The sequence below is a fragment of the Aquila chrysaetos genome, chromosome Z (genome assembly GCF_900496995.4).
Source record: "Aquila chrysaetos chrysaetos chromosome Z, bAquChr1.4, whole genome shotgun sequence".
NCBI lineage: Eukaryota > Metazoa > Chordata > Aves > Accipitriformes > Accipitridae > Aquila > Aquila chrysaetos.
Window position 1 is genome coordinate 32,185,329 of NC_044030.1, and position 24,256 is coordinate 32,209,584.

The window sequence follows — 24,256 nt, forward strand, 5'->3', positions numbered from 1 at the left end:
CTTTCAATTTTTTTAGGGTAAACGCAGTCTAAGAGAGCTGGCCAATAGTAACTATTGCCTTCAGCCAAAAATACTGGCTGCTTTAATATCAGTAAGCTAACAAAACTCAGACCTTAAATATCCTTTAACACTAGGAATCAAGTGTTACTGAAGAGTTTTGTAAACAGTGACTCTCCTGAACAAATAATTGAAGAATTTATCAGTCATAACCTAGACTAGTAAGTAAAATCTTCAATACTAAAGCCACCTTGTCTCATCTAACAAAACCAAAACACAAATCTATCTCTGTAATAGGTCAGAGAAACCACTGCCTAAAAACATTTTCAGCAACAGCTATTTTCTGAAATAAGCGAGAGCTAGTTGTGCTACCGAGAAATAACAGAGCTTTCCTTTTCAAAAAGGCTTACAGGGACAGGCATTAAACTTCTATTGCACTTGAACCCAATATGGGTCTACAGCTTCCCCAGGTGTTTTTGAAAATCCCACCCTAGAGCTCTCTACGGAGGAAAGTAGGAGAGGAAAAGCACAGTAAAGGGAAGGAAGAACAACGACAAGGAAGTAAGAGGGTGAAAGATAAGAGATCAAAGACAAAAAGAAGGAAAGCAAAGAAGATAATTTATCCTACCAGAGACAGCACCTCTTGTCAGTCAAGACAAGAAACATTGCCTCCCAAAAAGAATCTGGCACCAGGAAGTGGCAGAGGTCATGGGGGAAGACCAAATCTGACCTGAGGTAAGAAAAAAAATGGAATTACGATTATTTTTTTTTTAACCTTATCTGTTGCTTCATCTTACTTTTGCAATGTATTTTTTAAAAAACAATTTATTTTTTTTAATTAATGTCTTCCTTCAGCTGGATTTTGTCAGTGATGACAGTGGGATGATCCAAATCAAATGTGGAACAGGATCAATAGTATTTTAATAAAAATGTGAATATCTATGTAAATACTGAAATTAAAAACACATTTAAAATACTATAGTGAAGCTGTATGAAATGATAGCTGCAAACAGTATATGCCACTGAAATGTCCCAATGAGTCAAAAATTTGGAAGAATGCACTTGCATCTATAAAACTTACTGCAGTGGAGTACAAAACCACTAATTCCTATCTTTAGGAGACTTTCCCGAGTGTCTTCTGGCAAGACAAAATCTCTACCTTATATCCCACGTGCAAATGGGAGAGACATCATGGTCTCCTGTGTCCAGGTTCCCTGTTTAATTGTAACAAAAAAGCTCTACCCCAGTCTCCAACTGAAAATGGGCTAACTTTTAGAGAAAGTCTCCTAGAAGATCCAGATAAAGCAATCACAACAGATAGAATTAACATACTCATGAAATTCACTGCAGGGCGACAAATGGGCAATAAAAAGAGGAATTCTTGTACAAAGGCAAATCATAGACTAAGCCTAAAAAAATATTTAAATATTTTAACATTAAAAATGACAAAAAAATCCATCAAACAAATCCATCCTCCCCCTAACACTCACTCAAACTACATTCTCAAAACAAACCTGGGGGTGGGGGTGGGGGAGTGGAATTTCCAAGTATGTTGGAGGCTCCAGTAACTTCTATCCGTATGTAAAAATTAATTCCAAACTAGAACCAATGACTTCAAGTGGCAGAAATCAAGCCATCACCTGCACACACCTTTGAAATATAATTCTGAGACCTATGGATGAAGATCAGTTAGTTAGGTGAGTGATAAAAATCGTATTAAAGCTGAAGACACTTCTATGATGATGCCCCACAATTTTCACTTGGTACAAACCTCACTTACCAACTTTGTAAACGTCAGCAAGCCAAGTAAAAGTTTTTAAATAGCTCTAAACTGAAACCTTGGGTTTACACACACATTCTGAAACAGTGGAACTAATGAGTTTGTCTCTATGCTCCACACTGAATTCAAAATGCTCTTACTTCATTGTGTCAAAATTAATTGTAATAATGCTATGCAGACATAAAAATGTGGATAACCATAAGGGCCATATGTGCAAAAAATGATAGGAGTAAGTTCAAACCAGGTGTTCAGGTGATGCTTCAGAGAAAGGTGTAGGAACCAAATGGGACATAAGATTTGAGATACTTGACTGCTGCATTCAAATCTGAAATAGTTGAGAGACCTGGAATATAAAGTGTAAGAAGAAATCCAAAGCTTTAATTGTTTAATCTGGGTACTAGGTAGCCTCAAGAACCTTCAGTGAAAAAATCCTCCACAATATCATTAGATACTGTATGAAAAAGCACTTAAGTTTTAATCACCCTCTTCAATTAATGAAATATCTTCTTGTATTCAGAAAAGGAGATTACAGACTCTTGCATAGATGATGCCTTTCTTTCAGATTCCCTCTCCATATCAGCCTGAGGTAAACACCTTTTCAATTTCCATCCATGCAGTAATTCCCCCTCACATGTGTCCTGAGTCACTAACAGCACTCTTTTTGAGTTCTTGGAACATAATGTGCCCAAGCTGCTCACAGTGCCTTATAATGCTGTTTCTGTATGGGTGAGCAACATTGCTGCCTATAGTTAAGCTTGTATATACCTCTTCTCCATTATGACTGCATTTTCAGTACCTGCAGGTACCAAATCCACTCATCTGTTCTAATCCTGTAGAGCGAAGAATGCATTAGACATGGAAGATTTAGCCCAAGTGATTCCAAGAAAAAAAACAAACAACCGAACATGAAAACTCCCAACTTTGCTCATATTAAAATATATGCATCCTAGTATCAATCAATTACCAGAATTCATAGGAAATGCAATCTAACACAATTGTATTCCTTTCTAGAAAAATACCACCTCACTCAGTGCACCAGGGCATATAACGTTCAGTAAACAAACCAAAAAGTCTATTTGTTTTATCATCAGTGGTCAGTTTGAGCCTTTATGTATCACACACTTTGAAAAATTCGCATTGACTATGGATTTCTGCACTGCCTTTTCCCTGCAAGCATTCCTCTATAGCATTTCAGTGCAGCACAAATATCAATTAATTAACAGCACTTCTAAGCCTTATTTTCCTTCTCTTGAAATAGAGGTAAACCAAGACATGTAAAGATTAAAACTGCAACTCCACTGAATCCAGCTGCCTAATCTGAGATGCCAAAGGATGGATTTTTCAGAATCTTTGATTTTCTGGAGTTAAGTGTTTTTCAAAGCTTATCGCTCAGTTCCTACAGTTGCAGTCGTGAATGCTCAGATCCCCAAATCAGGCCTTCATAACACACGAAGCGAACAGCTAACAACCACCTGTGAATTCCTGCTGAAGTGATTTGCCTACTAGTCCACATGAACTCTGGAGCAGAGGACCCTCTCCAGGAGGGTCGATCCAGCTTTCCACAACAAAACTCCACTGTTAACACCTCGACCGTCCTTTCTTCCTGTAATGCCTCCTACCTGCTCATTTGCTGTACACTCCCACAGAGCAGGGGGTCTAACACACAAAACCTTCCCGTGCACCCTAAGAGAGGCAGGGGTGATACGGAATAGATAATACGCAGCTGTGTAATTACACAATGCAGATACTCAAAGAAGGCTGAATTAGTGCTGTCTGTGCAACCAAATTCTGGCACATCCCAACTCCTGAGCGCTGTTCTTCCAATCTGCTGCTTTGTCCGGCAGTTTCTTGAATATAGTTAACACTTTTTATATGTCACTATTCAGTTTTTTTTATTCCTTAACAGTAACTGAAGCAACAACAATCAAGACACACCTATGAACAGCGACACCCACAACTCTTCCTCAAACATTATCAGCAATGTAAACATGCGAAGATACTTGAAAAGCTTTCTTCGTTTTATTTAATGTGTACGAATTTTATTTGTGTAGTACCGCTCAAGCAACTTGCATGGCTCTCTTCCCCTGATCCCTTCTAGTCACCACTAGTTCAAACAAACATTTGGAAGAGTTATTTCACCATTGTCTTCTCTTTTCACCCCCACCCAATAATGCTAAAAGTATCACAGTTCCATTCCAGTTTTTCTGCTTAAGATACTGGCTATTGACCTTTCAACACTAATCATTTAAACCTAATCTTTTTCTCCTGTTTCCCAAAGAATATTTGATCCATGGCATTACTTCTTCTCACAAACCTGAGAGAAAAAATGGTCTCTCTTTACACGTTTTTGGAGGACCTTGTTCACAGACTCTGCAGGGAGAGCAGCATATTGGTTCACACGCAGTATGTTTCCCAAACAATCAGAGCCAGAAACCTTTTTTTTAAATTAAAACCTAGCTTCCTCAAAACCAGCATGTATCTTGCCAGTTAAAATATCACTGATGTGTCCAGCTCCTTTATTAAATGATGATTCAGTTTCTTACTGAAAGCAAACAACAGTTTAATAATAAAGCAAATTACTGTGTTCCAGTATTTCTAATCACATTTGCAGCTGTTTACATTTAACAGTAATATTTTTTGTCCTAAACACAGCTCTCACTAGTTAAATTATCACACTCATTTTCAGATACTGCACTACACCTGTAATTACATGCATTAATATGCTACCATAGGGTAAAACTAACAACAGTATGAAATACTGTCACATATATAGTTAGAAAACGCTTTGTCAGAGTCCAGTATTAGTGCAATTCAAAAAACCTCACTGTTTTACATTACACATCCAACTTTATCCGGATTTATTTTCTACAAAACAGATCTAAATAGCAGCAACATATGAAAGAATTTGTGATTATTCTGCATTGTAGAATAGCAAAATTCCACGCTGGGAGAAGATGTAAGCAAAATATTAAAATGCATCAGAATGCAGAAAGTTATAACTGGTCTCACAGATGCATATTTCATTATTAAATTCAATACTTCACCACAACAGTATTTTGAGTACTTTATATGAAAAATATGTAGTCTTGTTACCTCAACTAAGAGCTTTACATGCAAAAATAGATTAATTCTACATTTAGTGGCAATTCTATAACTGACACTGCATGAAATATTAAAAGTTACACATCAACTGCTAAGTGTTATTTGTCTTGAGAGAAGTTTGTAGTACCCTTCCACAGCTCAAGTATGACACAGCTCTTGCATAATTATGAGGGGCAGAAATTACTGTTGCTTTTAATATTTTCAAAAATTTTGTTACAGATAAAGTTTTATTTATGTTTTGTATGATAATACAGAAAATGTCAACAGCCCAAGCACCCAAGCTGTTCATTGTACAGCTAGAAGACTGGAGCTAACACTACCCTTACATTAGCTGTTTTCAAGCGGTTGGTCCGTATTCAAGTGTAACTCTAGGATTTCTTGAATTTCAAAGACCAAGTTCTGTGCATTTCTTTTTAAGATGTACTTATTTACCCTTCTATTACAAAGAAGCACTTGATTTAAAGATTTCTATGCAAGACATTTATACATACACACAAAAAAAGAGGAGCACTGAGACTCCAGCTCCCTCAAATACAAGGAGCTTGAAGCCAGCAGAGAACATTTGGAAACTCATGGTCCTGACAGTCACTGCTCTCCCTTCCTAGGTTTGTTACCACCATCCATTCGCAACTTTACTTCACATGGGACTAGGATTAACTGCAGAGCTTTGCTGATTCATAAGAAATGCTGACAAATGGGCACCGTCAAAAACAACCAGCACTTGCATTGCTGCTAGCTCTTTAAAGCTTAAAGAATACATCCCTTAATGAAAACTAGAAACAATGTATGGAACTGAGGCTGGGAGTGGGGTGCAGAGTGTGAGAGACCGAGAAAGCCAGGCCCTTGTATGATCAGTAAAGCTGCAGCAACCCAGTTTCACAAATGAAGTTGCAAAAAATGGTCTTCTAATGATATTCCTGGAAGTTGTGATTCTCTATTTTTCTGCTGTCCTGGGTGGTATCTACTGCCATGTGAGAGAATCATTGCCAGATGCATGTCCACAGAAAGAAAATCTGTAATATGCAGAATACCTTCTGGTATACTTTCTAGAGGATAACAAAAATTACCTGCCCGCTCCTTGTAGGCTGCCAAATATTACACCACCACATGCTCCTCAACAGAGGGGCTAACCCAGAGAAACACAGCATGTCACTCCTATAAAGGGAACAACATGAAATCCAAGACCAGGGGACAACCTCATGTTGCATTCTAGAAAACCAAAGGCAGAAACAGCTAGTCTCTTAACACCAAATCACAGAACAAAAATGGCTTTGAAAAATTAGAAGTGACTAGCAATAGCAAGAGGTGGATAAACACTAACAGCTACTTTTGACAGTACTACCAACAAAGTCTCTTGAACACCAAATGAAGATTTCAAGAAAGAGCAACAATAATTCAGGTTCTAGTTGTGTCCATTTTCCTGAATTCAGGAGAAACGTGAGCCCAAAGCTCATGTGTGAAATGAGAGCACAGTGAAAAAGCAGGCTGTGGTTAGGCTTTTTCTGAAGGATAACAATCACTCTTTTTTCTCTCTCTTTTTTTTTTTAAACAACAGATTGTATTTTATGGATTATTACACCAAAGAAAACAGTCAAGAAACCCCAATGGAAAAAATTAAGCTTAAATCTCCGTAAGATGCTTCATGGCCTATTTAAAGTCCCAAGACTTTGAGAATTCCAATGTCTCCAGCATTTACCTTTCCAGAGACATCCTTTCCCATCATAAAACTGGTACAGCATCCAGTTTCTGTCAGGAGCAATCAATAAATCTCATTTGTAACTTAGAGAATGGACCATTTTAAAGGAAACACACAGAAAAGATACCAGTTACTAAACATGATTAAAGCTTGCTTTTTCCCCTATACCATATTCTTCCAAGACAGCCCTTCCCAAACTAGCCACATTGGATCAAAAAAACTGTCAGCTGACACCATACAGATCTGAAACAAGAATTACTTTTAGTATTTCATTTCCAAGGATTTCCAGATTTCTTACAGAATTAAGTGTCCAAACTCCTTTTCCATGAAGTTGGAAAAGCTTACCCTCCCATATTAATGAGAGTTATTCTAACCCTGTGACTAAAGTTGACTAAACCAAAATATCTGAAGTATGAAGAGGAGAATCACTGAGAAATTAAGAGACAGACCAGATTTTTAATAAAAATATATCACAAGGATACAGCGACAGATATTTTTTATTCTCACAGTGTTCTCATGGTTTCACTCACGCATGTGTGTGCGCATACACACCTGAGGAGTCTACATCCGCGATACGGAATTACCAAAACTCACACTCACTTACCAAGAAAAACAGACAGTGAGTTTTTTTTTCTAACTAGGCATGTCTAGAAGGAACAAACACTGATGAATCTGCTTCAGAAAGAGAATATTAAGCCTGGTTTTGTTAACAGTCACTCCTAAAAATATCAACAAATAGGCAAGCAAGGGAATGAAACTTTCCCTACTACAAAAAGAACCTAACACAATAGAAAAATGTACAATACAGCATCCATCAGAAACATACTTACAAGGAAACCTACTTTCAGATTTTCTCTGTCTTAACAAAAAGGCTGCTCCAGGACTGAAATGTCTTTTTAGCAAATGTGACTACCTTTTATAACAGCCCATGCACTTACCACTATAAACACTAAAGAACAACACATGGTATCACTTCCGTAATTTTAACCTGTTCAAGCTAGAAAAGGCTTGTATTCTACTACTGTACTTTAAAGAGAGTATCATGGATACATGCATCCCAGCAAAGACTTACAGACTGCATAATCCCACATCACTTACAACTTTGTGATCAATGCTCATTTCATTCACTATTGTTATAAACTGCATCTTTAATCATAAAGAAATCCAGCATCTCCACCCACTTGGGAAAATACATGGCGGGGGGGGGGGGGGGGGGGGGGAAAAAGAAGACAGATGGAATTTGATACCCCTACAGAATTTTAACTTAAAAAAAAAGTTATTGGTTTTAGGGAAGACAGTTCTTTGATGCAGAAGCACACATACTTGCACAAACAAGAAGTCTGCAAAATACTGTGATGGCACACCAAAAATCCATCACCTATACCATTGTCCAGCACCAAGCTACCAACTAGAAGCCAGCATTATCAGCCACAAATATGGAACTCTCCTATAACGTTTCTGTCAAAACATTTTAAGATTAGGTAAAACAGAGAAATGAGAAATTAGGTAAGATAGAGCAAATGGAGACAGGTGCTGAATTAAGTTCCTAACATGGCAGAAAGTTATCCTCCCAGGTGACAAACCCCGGGTTTACAGAGTATTTTAACACCAGTCCAAGCACCTCACCCGCTGGTAAGAAAGGGCAGAAAAATCAAGCAACTTTCTCTCCTGGTTTCACAGACCCATCTTCCCCCTGTCGAAATTCCTTTCTCAGCTTCCAGCTCTCCCTCCATCCCGCTCCTTTTGACTAATTCTGAACTACCCACCAAACTCACCCACGGCAGTAAACACACAGCGGGAGCAGGGCAAACGCACAAAACGCGTTTCTCTGATGGCCTCTCTTAACGCCTCAAAACATGCCACTACACCAGCACCGGTTTCCTCTGCCACAAGACGAAACAGAGAGAAAACGGGCAGCTCCCACACAAGCCGCCCCTCGGCAGGGCCACGCCAGCCGCCCGCACGCCTCTCCCCCCACGCCCCGCGCCGGGGCCCGGCTCCTCTCCCCGCCCGCCGGGCGCGACCCCCGGCAACGAGCGGGGCCCCGCTCCCAGCCAGCTCCCCCGGGGTGCCAGACCGCCCTCCCGGCGCGACCCCCCGCCGCACCGGCCGCCCCCCGCCCCGGGGCGCCATGCCGTGTCCCGCCCGACCCGCCGCGGCGGCCGACACGTCGGCAGGCCGCCCCGCGCCGCCGCCCACCCCGGCCGGGGGCGCCGCGCCCGCCCTGCCCGGCCGCACCTCCCTCCGCCCGTCCTTCAGGCGGAGGAGCGGGGCGGAACGGAACTGCCCGCCGCCGGCGGCGACCCGCTCCCGGCCCCGCGCGGCGGGAGGCCTCGGCCCCGCGCCCGGAGGGGCGGCGGGGGAGGCGGCCGGGCCGGCCGCAGGCCGCGCGGGGAAACGGGCCGTAACGGCCGCGGCCGCCTCCCCTCCCGTGACACTGCAGAGCGGGGCCCGGCCGCCTCCCTCCGCCGCCGAGGCCTCCTTCCGCCGCCGGCTCCGCGGGCCCCCCTCCCGGCGGCGGCGGCGGCGGCGCCGGCGGCGCCATGATGATCCGCCCGAGAGGGCGCCGCGCCAGGCCCTAACGCCGGGCCGGGCCCCGAGACGCGCCCCCGCCGCCGCGGCCTGGCGCCCCGCGCCGCTCACCTTCATGTCGGGACATCCTACTCCGGAGGTGGCGGCCCAGGCCCGTCTCGGGGCTCCCGCGGGCTGCTCGGGCGCCGCTGAGGCCTGGCCCCCCGCCGCCGCACGCGCGGAGCCCCGGTGCGAGAGGAGAGAGGCCGGGGGCAGGGCCGGGAAGGGGGCAGAAACACAAGAGGCGGCGAGGAGCCAGCCAGCCAGCCGGCCTCCCTCGTCCTCCTGCCTCCCTCCCTCTCCCTCGCTCGCTCGCCCTGCCGGGGGGGGGGAGGGGGGGGGCGGATCCGGCGGCAGAGGCTTCCCGGGCACCGTGACACGGTGACTCTGGGCCGCGACGTCTGCTGGCGCCGCCTCCCGCGCCGCTCCGCCCGCTGCCGCAGCGACGGCGGCGCCGGGGCTGCCCGACGCTCCGCAGCGCAGCCGGCCCCTTCCCTTTCCTCCTCCTCCTCTTCCTCCTCCTCCTCCCGCCCCGGCCGCACGTCGGGAGGAAGAGGAAATGCCCCGCCGAGGCGGCGGCGGTCCCGCGCTGGTTGCACGGCGCCCCGGGGGCCCGCCGCCCGTGCACCCCGGGAGGGCTGGCGGCGGAGAAAGGCGGCGGGGGAGGCTGCGGCCCAGGTAACGGGTCTCGACGGGGAAACCACCAGGACCGGCCTGACCGGCGGACGCGCGTTCAATCAGCTTTTTATGTAAAAGGAGAGGGGGAAAGAGTGGCGGAGGCCGGGGCGCATGCGCCGAGCCACTTCTTCAGGTGCCGATGGCGTTACTCGTTCCGCCAGCCGTGGGGAACGGACGGCTTTCGGGCTGCGGACTCCGGGGCAGGCACAAGGTTGATGTCCTTCTTACCTTTTCCCCCTTCCCCCTTTGTCAGGCCTGCAGAGCACTCCTGCCGGAAGCGTCCTCCAGTCGGGCTCCGGCTCAGTCGAGGAGGAGGAGGAGGAGGAGGCGGCGGCGGCGCCACGTGCCGTCTGTCATCACACTCCAGACAAGTGTCTCGGTCTCTCCACACCACGAGAACTTTTCGTCCCGTCATGGTTGCTTCCTGCCCTGTCATGAAAGCAGGCTAGTCTTGAGATGGGTGAAAAACCCGCAACATGGCGGCGTGCCTTCCCTGGTTCAGCTGTATGGGGTACATACATCAAGCGTCTTGATTCTGTGCTGCCTTTCTTACCGTGACTTCCTGGCCTTCCCTCAGATTTCATCTGGAACAGCACCATCTCCCTCACCTTCTGTGTCCACGCTACTCCCACCTGCCTTCATTTTCCTCTTAAAGTTTTCATCTCCCACCCTGCTCACAGCATTCCTCCGTCTTTAATCTTTGCCAGTCCAACACCTCCATCTTCACTACCTTACACCACAGCCCCCATATGTCTGCCCCAGCCCTGCAATTCTCGTGCATTCACGTTGGTGAAGTACCTGCTCGTTAGTCTGTTTGGAAGGCCGTGAGGGCCCACGCGCCAGAGTGGCCTAAGCATCAAGCTGCAGCGAAAGGCAGGAATGAACAGTCGGTGTTGAAAGGAGGAAGTGCCAGCCTCATTCCTTGCACCACCTCCCTCCCATGCCAATTGTATTATATAGCCTCTGCTTCTCCCCCTTACATGCTTGTGTGCGCTTCTGTGCCCTGTACTCTTGCCACCTGCTTAACTTCCATCTTCCCCTTGGCCCCATGCAGTTTCATAAACACAGTGCCTACTGAGAGGGTGACCTGGATCCAGTCTGTCTAAAAGTCCAGTGGGTTGTGGGCATTTTCACTGGAAGCAAGCAATACCTGTGCGTTGGATAAGCTGTAGGAGAAACTGGAGGTCATTTTGACTGATGGGGGGGCAATGGCTTCACTGCTTCTGAAAGCAGGGGAAGGGTCAGTGACCGCACAAGGAGTTTGCAAGAAGCACACCACAGATCACAAAAAACTGAAGATAGATCAGCGGCTGTCGTAAAACTCACTACCAAAATATGATTGTGGTATCTCCAAGACAGTTCTGGAGGCGAAGCTGTGACTATCTTGCCAGCATTTCACAGCAACCGTGCACAGAGCAGGGCAGTGGGTCACGTGTGAACTACTGCTTTATTTTAGCATTGGCATTTTTAAATGCAAATGGCAATTGTCTCACCCAGATGCAACATACAGACCGTCAGGTGCTCTTGGCTAATGCTGCCTTCCAGTCCCTAGGAGACCAAGCTAACTTGCAAGCTGGTAACTCAGCTGGTAACTAGCAATGTCTTGTCTCTGTGCGAGGCTGTGGTTCCCTGTGTACGTAGCTGCCTCTGAGGACTACAACGCTGTGTTGGCCTGTGCTCAGTTTTACCCTGTTTCTGGTGGAGTGGCCTCCCACAGGACCTTCTCCCCATGTACCTGGTAAAATGCAGACTGCAACCCAGGCATGTCACTGGGATCCGGAAGATTCAGTCTTTGGTCATGGAACACCTTGGGCTAATCATCTTGTCTCTCCATGCTTCAGTTGCAAAATGGTTTAATAACCTTTCCTGCCTCTGTTAGGTGTTACTCACACAGATAACCCTTGAGTGCACATGGTCCAGCACATGCTGGTGAGCCCCTCAGCACACGACTTTTCTGAAACACCCCCGGTGCCTGTGGCAGCCAAGCACAATTCTGTGGCCTCTTCTCCATCTTTGTAGGCTCGAGTCCAAAATTAAAACTAATTCTGTTATTATATACTGTTTTCTTGCCTTAAGGCCAGTATCTATATGGAATAAGACAGCATAGGTAAAAGCCTTGGTACTTCTGGAATCACGTTGGAATATGCCTGCATGTGCGATAGTATGTAAAATGCATCTGCGTTACATCCTTCAGTGGGAATTTTGCTGATAATCTCCTCTGCAAATACAGCAAATACTGCAAATGTAAGACACACAGGCTCCCAGAGATGAGCATGTTGCAACTCTGGCTGAGTGTGAAAAGAGGGGCATAACAGAATTTGAAGGTCCTTTCCAAGGTCATGGCCACCAGTAGAAAATATTCTTACGTTCTTAGGATTAACTTGATAATTAATAACTTACACTGTCCTTGTTTTGAACAATACTGTTTCTCAAACCCACATGCTGTTATTCCACAGGCAGAATGAGAAAGAAATATTTTAGTGAGGTTTATAAAGTTCTGGTGTGGCTGGATCCTTCTGTCTCTAAGGGGAGAGCCTGCCATAATTGTGTTTCTCATTCTTTCTCTCCCATGCAGCAGAATAATCCAGAGGTGAGACTTCCCATCAAGCCATGAGGAAAAAAATTTCAACATTAGTATTTTCCTGATGGGTAAACACAGGCTGAGAAATTAAAATTTACGTACCCGAGGTCATTCAAGGTCAGAGCCAGGCAAGGGATTAGAGACCCAGATCTCACAGCTAATTAGGCCATTGTATAAGCCACAGTGAGAAAGAGCAGAAAAATTCATGAATTTTCCCAACATGAAATATGATAGAGTTTGTGCCCGGAAGCAATAAAATTCTCTGAAATAGGGAAGAGATGCTTGTGTAGAATCATGTGGTTCCTCTCCCTGCCACTGTAAAAGGGTTCAGTGTCTGGAGTAGAGCAGAACAAGTTTGGATAGTAAACTGAATAGTGACGTCCTACAGCAGAGCTCCTCAGTGGTAAATCTGTTGCATGAGGAGCCACTTAGTCCATTAATCTCCCTGAAATCTTTCACTGCTTTGTGGGCTACTGAAAGCCCACTGAAATAATGTTTTTGCTTGTTTCAGTGCTATCCCTACCAGGCTTCTTCCATTTGAGGAAGTGATCTCTGCTTCACTTTGCTTTGACTTGTCGTTACCAAGGCTGGGCACACCACTACATGCAACACTAGCTCCTTGTCAGTTTGATGGTTCACTTTGCACTTGGAGGTAAGAGATGCTGTCACCACAATGGTATAAAACTTGCATAAATCAGTTGCTTGGGTCAGTCTGGCCATCATAAGATAAATATGGAAATGTGATTGCATACATCCTCAAATGTTAAACTTGTACACTGGTACATGTCAGGGCCTCCCACTACACTTTTCTAACTGCTGCTTTTCTGCCTCCTCTTGTTCAGTAGTCATTCAACATCATACGGAGCTGCTTACTGGCTGTGTTCAGTGTGGTCTGTAAAGAAAGCTTTTAAAATCAAACAGAGAAAGACAGTCTTGCTGCTTTCTAATTTATAAGAAAAGACCTAAAAGAACTTTGCATACTTACCTTCTTCTGTTTTGTTTTGGCATCTGCACTAAGTACACCTGTTCTGCCGTGGTAGCAGACCAGAAAACACAAAGGCTCTGGGACTCCTGTGGCTGGATGCTAGGTATGAAATGGTATTTCCACATAAATACTTCTCATGAACTGCATCCTTCTATGTTCCCAGGCCGTCTCACAATCCAGCTTGAAGTGTCCAAAGCACTGATGAACAGCACAAGTGAATTTGGAGTCATCAGGAACATCAGATGCCTTTGCTTAGTGGGTCTCATTTAGAGCCCCACTCTGCCTCTCATTTAGAGCCTTTGCAATGGAGTACAAGCATCCCACTGGAGGAGAGCGGGACTTGAATTTTTAGCAGATACATCCCTCCTGTGGGAACTGTATCTGGCCTTGGAGCTAAACTTAGCTGTCGTGGTTTAACCCTAGCCAGCAACTAAGCACCATGCAGCCGCTCACTCACTCCCCCCCACCCAGTGGGATGGGGGAGAAAATCGGGAAAAGAAGTAAGACTTGTGGCTTGAGGTAAGAATGGTTTAATAGAATATAAAAAGAAGAAACTAATTATGATAATGATAGCACTAATAAAGTGACAGCAGTAATGATAAAAGGATTGGAATATACAAGTGATGCACAGTGCAATTGCTCACCACCCGCCGATCGACGCCCAGTTAGTCCCCGAGTGGCAATTCCCCGCCCCCCCCCCCCCCGCCCCAGTTCCTATACTAGATGTGATGTCCCATGGTATGGAATACCCCGTTGGCCAGTTTGGATCAGCTGTCCTGGCTGTGTCCTGTGCCAACTTCTTGTGCCCCTTCAGCTTTCTCGCTGGCTGGGCATCAGAAGCTGAAAAATCCTTGACTTTAGACTAAATATTACTTAGCAACAACTGAAAACATCAGTGTGTTATCAACATTCTTCTCCTACTGAACTCAAAACATAGCACTGTACCAGCTACTAGGAAGACAATTAACTCTATCCCAGATGAAACTAGGACACGAGCTAAGCACAACTAAATATGCTATAAAATGCTCTTCATCAGTTTAAACTTTTACTAAAACTCCTCCTTTTGAATGCTCAACACTGCTAGGATGTGCAATGCAAATGCTACACTGCCATGCCCATACTTCAGGACATGGTTTAGTGGGCTTGGTTAATGGTTGGACTTGATGATCTTGAAGGTCTTTTCCAACCTAAATGATTCTATGATTCTATGATTTACTGGCAGCCAGCAGTTGCAGAAGCTGTTCCATTTTTTAGACATGCAGTCCAGGTGTAGATGTCACGTCTGCCATCTTTCCTGAGCAGTGGCATCCCCATACTCACATGCATGTTCCTTGAAACTACTGCCTTCTCCCAAGGCCATCTGTAACAGATTTTGCACGTTCCCAAAATCTTTTTGGAAGCCAGACAGGTGCTGTGAAGAAGTTGACCTGATTGGTACTTGTACACAGTCAGACATATGCATGCAGGCACTGCACAGAATTCTTACATATTGCTACACTTTTCCTTCTGTCAGGAAACTGATCTGGACTTCAGCAAAACCAGGGCTGTCTTGTTAATCTCACCTTCCCAAACCACTCCACTTTGGAGTCAGCATTCAGAGGTTATGTAAAAAGGCCTTAAGCCTCATTGTTTCTAAGACTATTTGTATCAGACATATAACTAATGATTAGAGATTGCTTTAGATGTGATTAATAGAATGCAGATGCTTATAAAACAATATGCATAAGCTGCTTATTTGTCCTGTGTGTAGCCCCCACCATGGCTGGCTAAAAACCCAGTCAAGCTGAATCAACAGAAGAAGGATCCTACATCTTAGACCTAAGACATGGGAGTAAGTGATTAACTTTAGAACAAGACAAATCAATAGAATAACCTGAGTGATTTTCAGAAATTCAAAGGTGATCTTTGATGTGTAAGAAGATAAGTGATTGTGGTGACCCAAGACCTTCTGCCTATGACCACTAACTTCAGAAGAACCGGGACATGAGAATTGATGAGATAAATTGATGAATGATAACGACATGGGAACCGAGATCGACTGGAAAATTACAAAGACTTTGGACTGGGATAATGGGTGGTAAAAGCATATAAGATGGAGAAATTTTTGGAAGTTGCCATTCACTGCAGTGGTGGCCCAACTCTGAGTTGTTAATAAAGCAAACCTAAAGATACACATGACTGAAAATCCTTTAACAGAATTGGTGACCCAGATGGGACTCTAGGACACAAGAGAGAAAGAGAGCAACTGGATATTTCTCTGGACAAACCCATTACCAACGCTCAGTTGCCGGCAGAAATAATCAGGTGAGTTCACCTAAGAGACTTGGGCACGGGTAATTCCAGATAAAATTATTCTGGGAAACTCTTGTGTTTAAACTTGCAAAAAAATATTGAGAAAGATGGGGTCAGCACCCAGCATTGAAAGGGGGACACCCCTTGCTGAGGTTTTAGAAAATTGGAAAAAGATACCCTTGGCACAGTCATTGCAAAAAAGGTAATTGATAATATTGTGCCAAGAGGAATGGCCATTCCTGACAAGAAATAGAGGAGGAGGGCCAATGGATGAGTGGCCTTCTAAGGGAACATTTAAACCCCATAAGCAGAAGTTTTTGAGAATGATTTTGGAAGACTCCGGAAGTAATGATGTTGATTATTGGTATATTTGGTATAACTGGGCACAACAAAGGAGGAAAACTCCCTTGTTGAAAATGACGAAAAGTTTACTTCCCTCAGCCCCTGAGGCTGAGGAAACTGAGCTTTTCTCTAAGGGTGTTGGCATATACCCAATGCATTTGGACTACATCCCAAACCTAAGAGCAGGTCCAGGTGTACCTGCTAAAGTTCCTGCAGTAACTGCAGTAATGAGGCATGAACCTTGGAAGCAAGGTGATTTAGTAGCTTGGCAGTCGAAGATGCCTTGGCTGCGTGATGATGCTGAAAAATGTGCTGAATTGTTATCGGGAATTGTCACTGATTATAACCCTAGTTGGAATGATATGAGGACTTTGCTGCGAGAATTATTTCAGGCAGAGGAAAGAGAAAAGATTTTTGAAAACGATAGAGAAGTTGCTCAGAAAGGTCAGGGGTTAAACCCATGGCGTGAACAAGATCCAGAATGGAATCTCACAACTACAGAAGGAACTAGGGCTCACTGAGCTGCCATTCAACGATTAATAGAAGCAGTGCACCAAGCTGGTGAGAGAGTAACTAATTGGACAAAGGTTTTAGAAAGTAGGCAGAGACCTGATGAACATCCAAGTGATTACCGGGGACAATTGAAGACAACTTTATTGAAATATGGGGGCATGACCCCTGACAATTTCCAGGAGCCTTTAGCTATCTGTATTTGTAGATCAATCTGCTCCAGACATAAGTAAATATTTTAAGAAACATATGCCAGGTTGGCAGGGTGAGACATTAGCTAAAATTCTAAATATTGCTGCCTTTGTTTTTGATGGAAGAGCTGAAGAAAGACAAAAACAGGAAGAAAAGAAATTAAAAATTGAAAGAAAGTGAGAGCAGAAAGAGAAGGAGAGATAAATTGGGCTGTTAGCTGCAGCAATTACTCAGAATTTTAACCCACAAATGAGAGGTTGGGGATTTTCTCAGGGGAGATTTAGGGGAAGAGGGGGGCAAAGTAGAGTTCCCCCTGTTTCCCAACATGCTAACTCTTTAGAGTGTTTTTATTGTGGAAATTTAGGACATATGCAAAGAGAGTATCCACTGAGACCTGTTGCAACCTGAGGAGGACTTCCACCTGCCTGACCCCCATGACCTCATTCACGGTAAAGAATGGTACTCCTCTTCTCTGGAAACTAAAAGAGCAATGGAACCTGTTGGAATCAAGGTAGATGAGCATGGTCAGATTTCTGCAAAGGTAAACGGTATTCTTGTTACTTTCCTAGTAGATACGGGAGCGACATTGTCTTTGTTAAATTTTGAAATCCTCAAGATGTCAAATGAAGATATGATAATACAGGGGGTGGTGGGGGAAGAGGTAAAATATTTGTCCACTCCTCTACGAGTAGTCTTGAATGGAAAATTAGTCTGGGGAAGATTGGTAATTTCTCCAGACTCTCCCGTTTCCCTTCTGGGACGAGACCTCTTGCAGGAATTTGGCACATTTATCTCTGGTGCCTACAGGGATCCGATTAATTGTAATGGGTTCTGAAGTAATCCAACTTAAAGAACAAAAACGTTGTGATTCAAAAATACCACCCGAATTAGTTGGAGTTCCCAGAGAACTTTGGAGTACATCAGGAGATGAAGTAGGATTATTAAAATCTGCTGAACCAGTTGTGATAAAAACAAAAGGAGGGACTCCTCCTTCAATTTGGCAATATCCAGTTATAAATGAAGCCATTCCTAGCATTAGGAAACAAACTGTGCATTTTTTAGAAAAGGGGATTTTGAGAGAATGCCATAGTTCCTATAATACCACAATTTTGCCAGTGAGTAAACATAGGACAGATAAGGATGGAGATCCTGAATATAGATTCATTCAAGATTTATGAGCAGTGAATGAGCATGTAATTGCTCCACACCCTGTGGTGCCGGATCCTAGTCTGATTTTAAACCAGATTCAAGTCTGGCAGTATTTTCACAGCGCTTGACCTTACTGGAGCTTTCTTTAGTATTCCAGTTGCCGAAGAAAGCCAACCAATTTTTGCCTTTACTTGGCAAGGGAAACAACTTACTTTGACCAGGCTACCACAAGGTTTTACCAGCTCACCAACGATTTTTTCTCAGATTTTGAAGAATGATTTACAAGATTTAGTTTTTCCAAATAAATCAATCTTGGTGCAATATGTTGATGATTTATTATTGGCAAGTAACACTGAGAATGATTGTATTCGGGATAGTGAATATCTGTTTATCCAACTTGTTAAAAAGGACACGGTGCATCTCCATCTAAATTGCAGTTTTGCAAACAGCAAGTAAAATATTTGGGATTTGTATTAAAGCCCAGAAGGTGAGAAGTAGACCCTGAAAGAGTTCAAGCAATTCAAGAAATACTTAGACCAGTGACGAAAAAACAGTTGAGAGGATTTTTAGGACAGGTAGGATTTTGCCGTCCTTGGATCCCGGGATTCAGTGAAATAGCTAAACCTCTGCATGAAGCAACTGGAAATGAGGAAATGGAACCAATCGCTTGGGGCACTGAGAGGGAGAAAACCTTTCGTACTTTAAAGGCTGCAGTCTTATCTGCCCCAGGGTTAGGATTTTCTGATTATTCAAAATCTTTTAAATTATATTGTGATGAAGCAAAAGGGGTTGGAAAGGGAGTGTTAGTACAAACTTTAGGACCACATGAGAGACCCGTTGCTTATTTTTCTTCTACATTGGATTCAGTGACTAAAGGAACTCCTTTTTGTATCAGAGCAATAGCAACTGCAGCTGAAATGGTTGAGAAAACCAGAGCAATTGTTTTAGGTCATCCACTAACTGTTTGTGTACTCCATGAGGTAGAAATTTTTTTAAAGCAATATGCGGAGAAAGCTTTGTCTCCACAACGGGCACATAGATATGAAATAATTCTTTTATTAGCTGATAATTTGAAACTGGAAAGGTGCAATACTTTAAACCCTGCAACTTTAATGCCTTTACCCTCCGATGGAGAAAAAGATAACCACGATTGTGTTTATTTCATAAGCAAAACCAGCAAGCCGCTTCTAGATGACCTGAGAGATCAACCTTTAGATAATCCTGATTTGAACCTCTTCATGGATAGCTCATCTTACTATGAAGAAGGTCAAAGATGTACCGGTTTCGCAGTCACCACAGAAACACAGGTACTGTTGGCTGGATCTTTGCCTGCACCTTTAGGTGCACATGGAGCAGAAATAATTGGTCTAACTGAAGCTGCTAGATATGCAACTGGAGTAAGAGTTAACATTTATACAGACTCTAAATCTGCCTTTGGTGTATGTCATGCTATGGGGACTTATGGAAGGAAAGGGATTTTCTGACTTTGGCGGGAAAAACTGTTGCCCACGGACAACAGATCAAAGACCTCTTAGAAGAGATCCAATTGCCCTCTGAAATATCTGTGATCTATATAAAGGCACACACTCAGAGACAAGACATCATCGCAAAGGGAAATTCTCTAGCCAAACAAGCCACTAGAGCAGCAGCACGGCAGATTGTGTCCGTTATGTCTCTGTCACAACATGAAATAACATTTGAGCTCCCAAACGTGAATAAGCTGTATGAAGACTTCCCTGAAGAAGAAAAACAACAATGGACTCAACTGGAAGCCCACCGGCGAGAAGGGCCGTGGATTCTGAATAACAAACCCCTCCTTCCAAAAAGGTATTTATTACCGATAACGCGGTGGCAGCATGAGAGGACACATGGGGGACTGGGGAACCTAGCGCTCCGAATCCAGAGACTCTGGGCAGCCCCGGGAATTTATACAGCAGCAAAAAGAATTTGTGAAGGATGTAAGCTTTGCAGACAATATGCTTCGGTACGAATTAAACCTCACGGTGGGAAAAGACCTCCAGCCACCTTTCCTTTTCAAAAACTCCAAACTGATTATGCAGACATGCCAAAAACAATGGGGTACTCTTACATGTTAGTGATTGTTGATCAGCTATCAGGATGGTTATATGCTTTCCTGACTAGGAAAAATGATTCTAAGGCAGTATTAAAAGCCTTATTGAAAGAAATCATTCCAAGGTATGGGGTTCCTGAAGTAACTGACTCAGATCGAGGGAGTCATTTCACAGCTGCTATCCTGATTCAGATTTATAATTCTGTGGGGATTTTTAATAAATTTCATACTCCACATCATCCCGAATCATCTGGTCAGGTAGAACGAATGAATAAGACATTAAAGGAGAAGTTAGTAAAAGTTTGTAAACAGACTAGTTTGAAATGACCTGAGGCTCTAAATTTAGTGTCGTGGGATATTAGGAATACTCCAAGGCAACCGATTAGAGTTTCTCCAGCTGAGATCCTTTTTGGGAGAATACTTGCTGTTCCAGGTACATATGTGCCAGCAAAGACTAGCCTCTTGGATGGATATGAACAGGTAACACAATACCTTTTGTATCTGCAAAATTCTTTTTTCCAAATGTGTAACCATACCTATTGGTATCGGGGAATAAGCCCTGAAATCCAAGTTCATGATATACACCCAGGGGACAAAGCTTATATAAAGAATTTCAAAAGAAAAAACAGATTTGAACCAAAATGGGAAGGAGCTTATACTGTTCTACTAACTTCTTTTTATACCGTCAAGGTATCTGGGAAAGAAACTTGGATCCATCATTCGCATGCCCGCAAAGAATCTGAAGAATAATGGACAATTGGAAAGTATTATTCCTTTTTGTACTTGTTTGTATTTTACCCTGGAGTGACACCTTGTGGACAAAATTTGCATTGCGCTATCGAGATGCCCGTACCAATAGAACTGTTATTACATATAGTGATTGTTCTTTTCAAATTTCGGGCCAAATTACAGGCCTACAGGCAAAGCCTGGACAGGTAATTTTTTTGGCTAGTTATCCGAAGACCAGACAGAGAGACCCTATTTATCCACTTCTTAATTCTCTCGAATTCTGTGCCAATGTTAGAAGTAGACTTGACGATTCGTGAGATACTTGGTCCAATGGTCATGGCTTTTCTAAACAGTGGTGGAGATATGGCATTCCAAGAACTTATCCTGTATATCATATTCACCTTCAAGAACCAACATGGGGAATTGGAACATGGTGCTTTGACCATCAAATGTGGGGAATTTATGGTAAGGGAGACTGGTGCTGTCATCGATTCCATCTATCAAGCAATCATTTTACTTTCAAATTTAGGATTGTAATAATCAAATGGGGACCTAATCTTCAGTGGAATTTTTGGCACTGTCACATGGATTATCCTCATTCATATTATAACATGTCATCTCTGAATGTGTTAAAACAATTTGTACGGAAACTTAGAGATGTTCACCAAGTAGAAAATGCCTGGAACAACAATATGCATGTGTCATTGATGAAATCTTTTACTAATAATCTAAATTTAAGTGAATGTTAGATTTGTGTTGATCTGCCAAAGACAGTGAATCAAGGATTTCAGTTAGTAGGAATACCGATTCCTAAAAGTGCAAATTGGAAAAAAACCTGGCTGAATACTACTTTTTCTGAATCTTATGAAGAACAAATTTGGGAATTTAGACTATCAAATTCAGGAAACTATTCACAAGTCCACTGTGTACAAAGATGTTATCCCCCAGTGTTGATAATCAACATTTATGCAAAAATCATTCATTTATAGGAAATTGGACTCAATGCCAAAACACAACTTCTACCAACTCAGGATTGCATTTAAGTTGGCGAGCACCTGAGGACTTGGGTATTTTTTGGTTATGCAGGAGCAAAGCTTATAAAGCTTTGCCTCCAGATTGGGGAAGTATTTATACCCTAGGAGTAATGTCTACAGATTTAGAAATTCACCCAAAAGCTGTCTCAAGTGCAACATGGCATAGAACCTTTTTAATTCAAACCCAAAGAACTCTAAATCCCTTGATTGAAAGACCAACAGGATTCCATTCATTTGTTAGGTGGTTAATTCCGGCTTTAGGAGTAAGTGAATTGGAAAAAGCAGTCTTAAATGTCTCTGGAGAAATTGAAAAATTAGCAAATTCAACTGGTCACGGACTTTTCACTCTCCAGAAAGAGGTAACTGAACTTTCAAAAATGACTATCCAAACCCAAATGGCTTTAGACATGATTCTGGCTTCACAAGGTGGAGTTTATACTGTCCTAAATACCAGTTGCTATATGTATACTAATCGATCGGAAGAATTAATAACAGATGTCCAGAAAATTTGGGAGGTTAGTGCTACAATGCAACAAATTCAAAGAGGTGACACATACTGGGGATTTTCTGACACATTCTCTTGGTTGACATCTTGGTTTCCAAATTTGACTACTTGGGTGAAAAAACTAATTGTAATAGTCTTTGTTGTTATAATCACGGTAGTATGTGTGATATTGTTTTGTTTCAATGCTGTATAAGTTGTAGCTCTAGGATAATACAGAAGATAGAAAGAGAAATGTGGAGTTATCAATGTGATCGCAGGAATGCAATGAAAAACAAAAGGAGGGAATTGTAAAAAGAACTAGGCCTTAAGCCTCATTGTTTCTAAGACTATTTGTATCAGACATATAACTAATGATTAGAGATTGCTTTAGATGTGATTAATAGAATGCAGATGCTTATAAAACAATATGCATAAGCTGCTTATTTGTCCTGTGTGTAGCCCCCACCATGGCTGGCTAAAAACCCAGTCAAGCTGAATCAACAGAAGAAGGATCCTACATCTTAGACCTAAGACATGGGAGTAAGTGATTAACTTTAGAACAAGACAAATCAATAGAATAACCTGAGTGATTTTCAGAAATTCAAAGGTGATCTTTGATGTGTAAGAAGATAAGTGATTGTGGTGACCCAAGACCTTCTGCCTATGACCACTAACTTCAGAAGAACCGGGACACGAGAATTGATGAGATAAATTGATGAATGATAACGACATGGGAACCGAGATCGACTGGAAAATTACAAAGACTTTGGACTGGGATAATGGGTGGTAAAAGCATATAAGATGGAGAAATTTTTGGAAGTTGCCATTCACTGCAGTGGTGGCCCAACTCTGAGTTGTTAATAAAGCAAACCTAAAGATACACATGACTGAAAATCCTTTAACAGTTTATGCCAGATCTATCCTTTACTTCTGAGAGCTTTCATCCTTCTCAGCAGTCAGTTTTTTATGTTTGTTCAGATGCCAGATCTTGATACAAAGCTAAAAGTGCCCCAGCTACCTCTTTCTCTCCTACTTTTCTGGCCAAACCTTTATTAAGAATGTGAGTCAAAATGAACACTGAAATTCATCAAATCATTCTGTCCTCTTACAAAAATATTCCAAACTGACCACATACCCTTGTAATCCTATCGTTCCAGTAGGCACACTGTTCTTACAGGACCTAAAGTCACAGTGTGGTAGGAAATAGAAACAGTTTTTAAAAATTCTCCAAGTTCCAGCTCTGCTCTCTGTCAGGACAAAGACAAAAGAATTTATCCTTTCTTGAAATTATTATTACTATTCCTTTGGAGATTACCGCTGAACCAACTGATATGCCTCTACTTGGTAACCACAAATGTTGCTGGTTTTCTGTGTGAATGAATCAAACACAGCATCCCAAGCGCTGTTCCAGCAAGGAGGAGTTATCAGGGACTTACCTTGTTTACTTAAAAAGCACTGTTTCTGTGAGCAAGAGGAAGCAAATAAAACAGTATCTGCACATCACTGTAAACACTCTTTTCTCTGCTGCTCAGATATATTTTATGCACGTTTCTCAGGGCCATGCTACAATACTGGTTCAGGCTATGAGCTAGGTTTTTATTACCCTCTGGTTTTTTCTGCCCTTTTCTTCTCTGCTATCCCCGCCCTCTTTTGAAACAATAGCCGCACTTAAGCAGGTTCCCTATGAATTCAAATCACTGAGTGACGCTATCTGACCTTTTTGAGTGCTGCCCTGTGCCTGTTCTTGCAGTAGATGCTGCCATCGGATATAGGAGACAAGCAGCTCTTTGCAAGGCATAATGGTTAATCTTTAGATCTGTACGCCTCTATTTCAGTAAAATTTAAGCTGACTGCTACCTTATGCCTAGACCTATCAACTCATCTGCTGACATCATGTGATGGGTGGGATGCTATGATGAGGTGGTTCAATTGAGTCACATACCCCAGTCTCTGCAACTGGCCCAAGACTTGGGGGCATTGCAGGGGGCCTTCATGGCTAGGTCCTTTTCCATAAGGACCCTTGTGAGCAGAGGGGCCCTTTAGAAGTCACTGCAAAATCTCAT

General features: G+C 43.1%; 3 protein-coding genes across 10 annotated transcripts in view; 1 reads left to right on the top strand and 2 right to left on the bottom strand.

The window, feature by feature from the left end:
- LOC115336465 (E3 ubiquitin-protein ligase KCMF1) overlaps positions 1-9,698 on the bottom strand; it is a 55,490-nt gene extending 45,792 nt beyond the window's left edge. Inside the window, exons 1-2 of one of the 2 annotated variants that reach the window (XM_030003444.2) lie at positions 9,219-9,327; positions 626-727 (exon numbers count right to left, since the gene is read on the bottom strand). Coding sequence is in view for 1 of the 2 variants with exons in the window: in XM_030003443.2 (XP_029859303.1) it covers positions 9,219-9,234 (16 nt within the window). In the remaining variant the exon portion in view is untranslated. Of the gene's footprint in view, positions 1-625; positions 728-9,218 lie in introns of both variants that reach the window. The other variant, XM_030003443.2, reaches the window with a different exon arrangement.
- Positions 9,698-23,073, top strand: LOC115336468. 7 transcript variants are annotated; one of them, XM_041120715.1, is made up of 7 exons: positions 9,704-9,824; positions 10,078-12,068; positions 12,917-13,057; positions 13,554-13,909; positions 15,141-15,694; positions 17,091-17,267; positions 19,044-23,073. In XM_041120715.1, the coding sequence occupies exon 7, from the start codon at positions 19,317-19,319 to the stop codon at positions 20,271-20,273; it is 957 nt and encodes a 318-aa protein (XP_040976649.1). In that variant the 5' UTR covers positions 9,704-9,824; positions 10,078-12,068; positions 12,917-13,057; positions 13,554-13,909; positions 15,141-15,694; positions 17,091-17,267; positions 19,044-19,316; the 3' UTR covers positions 20,274-23,073. The 7 variants fall into 7 exon arrangements, with proteins under 7 accessions (XP_029859313.1, XP_029859314.1, XP_029859315.1 ...); XM_030003447.1 differs by having other exon boundaries at positions 10,078-10,335; XM_030003453.2 differs by lacking the exons at positions 10,078-12,068; positions 13,554-13,909 and having other exon boundaries at positions 9,698-9,824; positions 15,587-15,694; positions 20,637-23,073.
- FNTA (farnesyltransferase, CAAX box, alpha) overlaps positions 13,372-24,256 on the bottom strand; it is a 28,160-nt gene continuing 17,275 nt past the window's right edge. Inside the window, exon 10 of the mRNA XM_030003446.2 lies at positions 13,372-13,489. Within this exon, the coding sequence (XP_029859306.2) occupies positions 13,387-13,489 (103 nt within the window). The 3' untranslated portion in view covers positions 13,372-13,386. The remainder of the gene's footprint in view (positions 13,490-24,256) is intronic.

Coding starts and splice junctions, on each gene's coding strand:
- LOC115336468 (XM_041120715.1), top strand. CDS start 19,317: ATGTCATGCTATGGGGACTTATGGAAGGAAAGGGATTTTCTGACTTTG.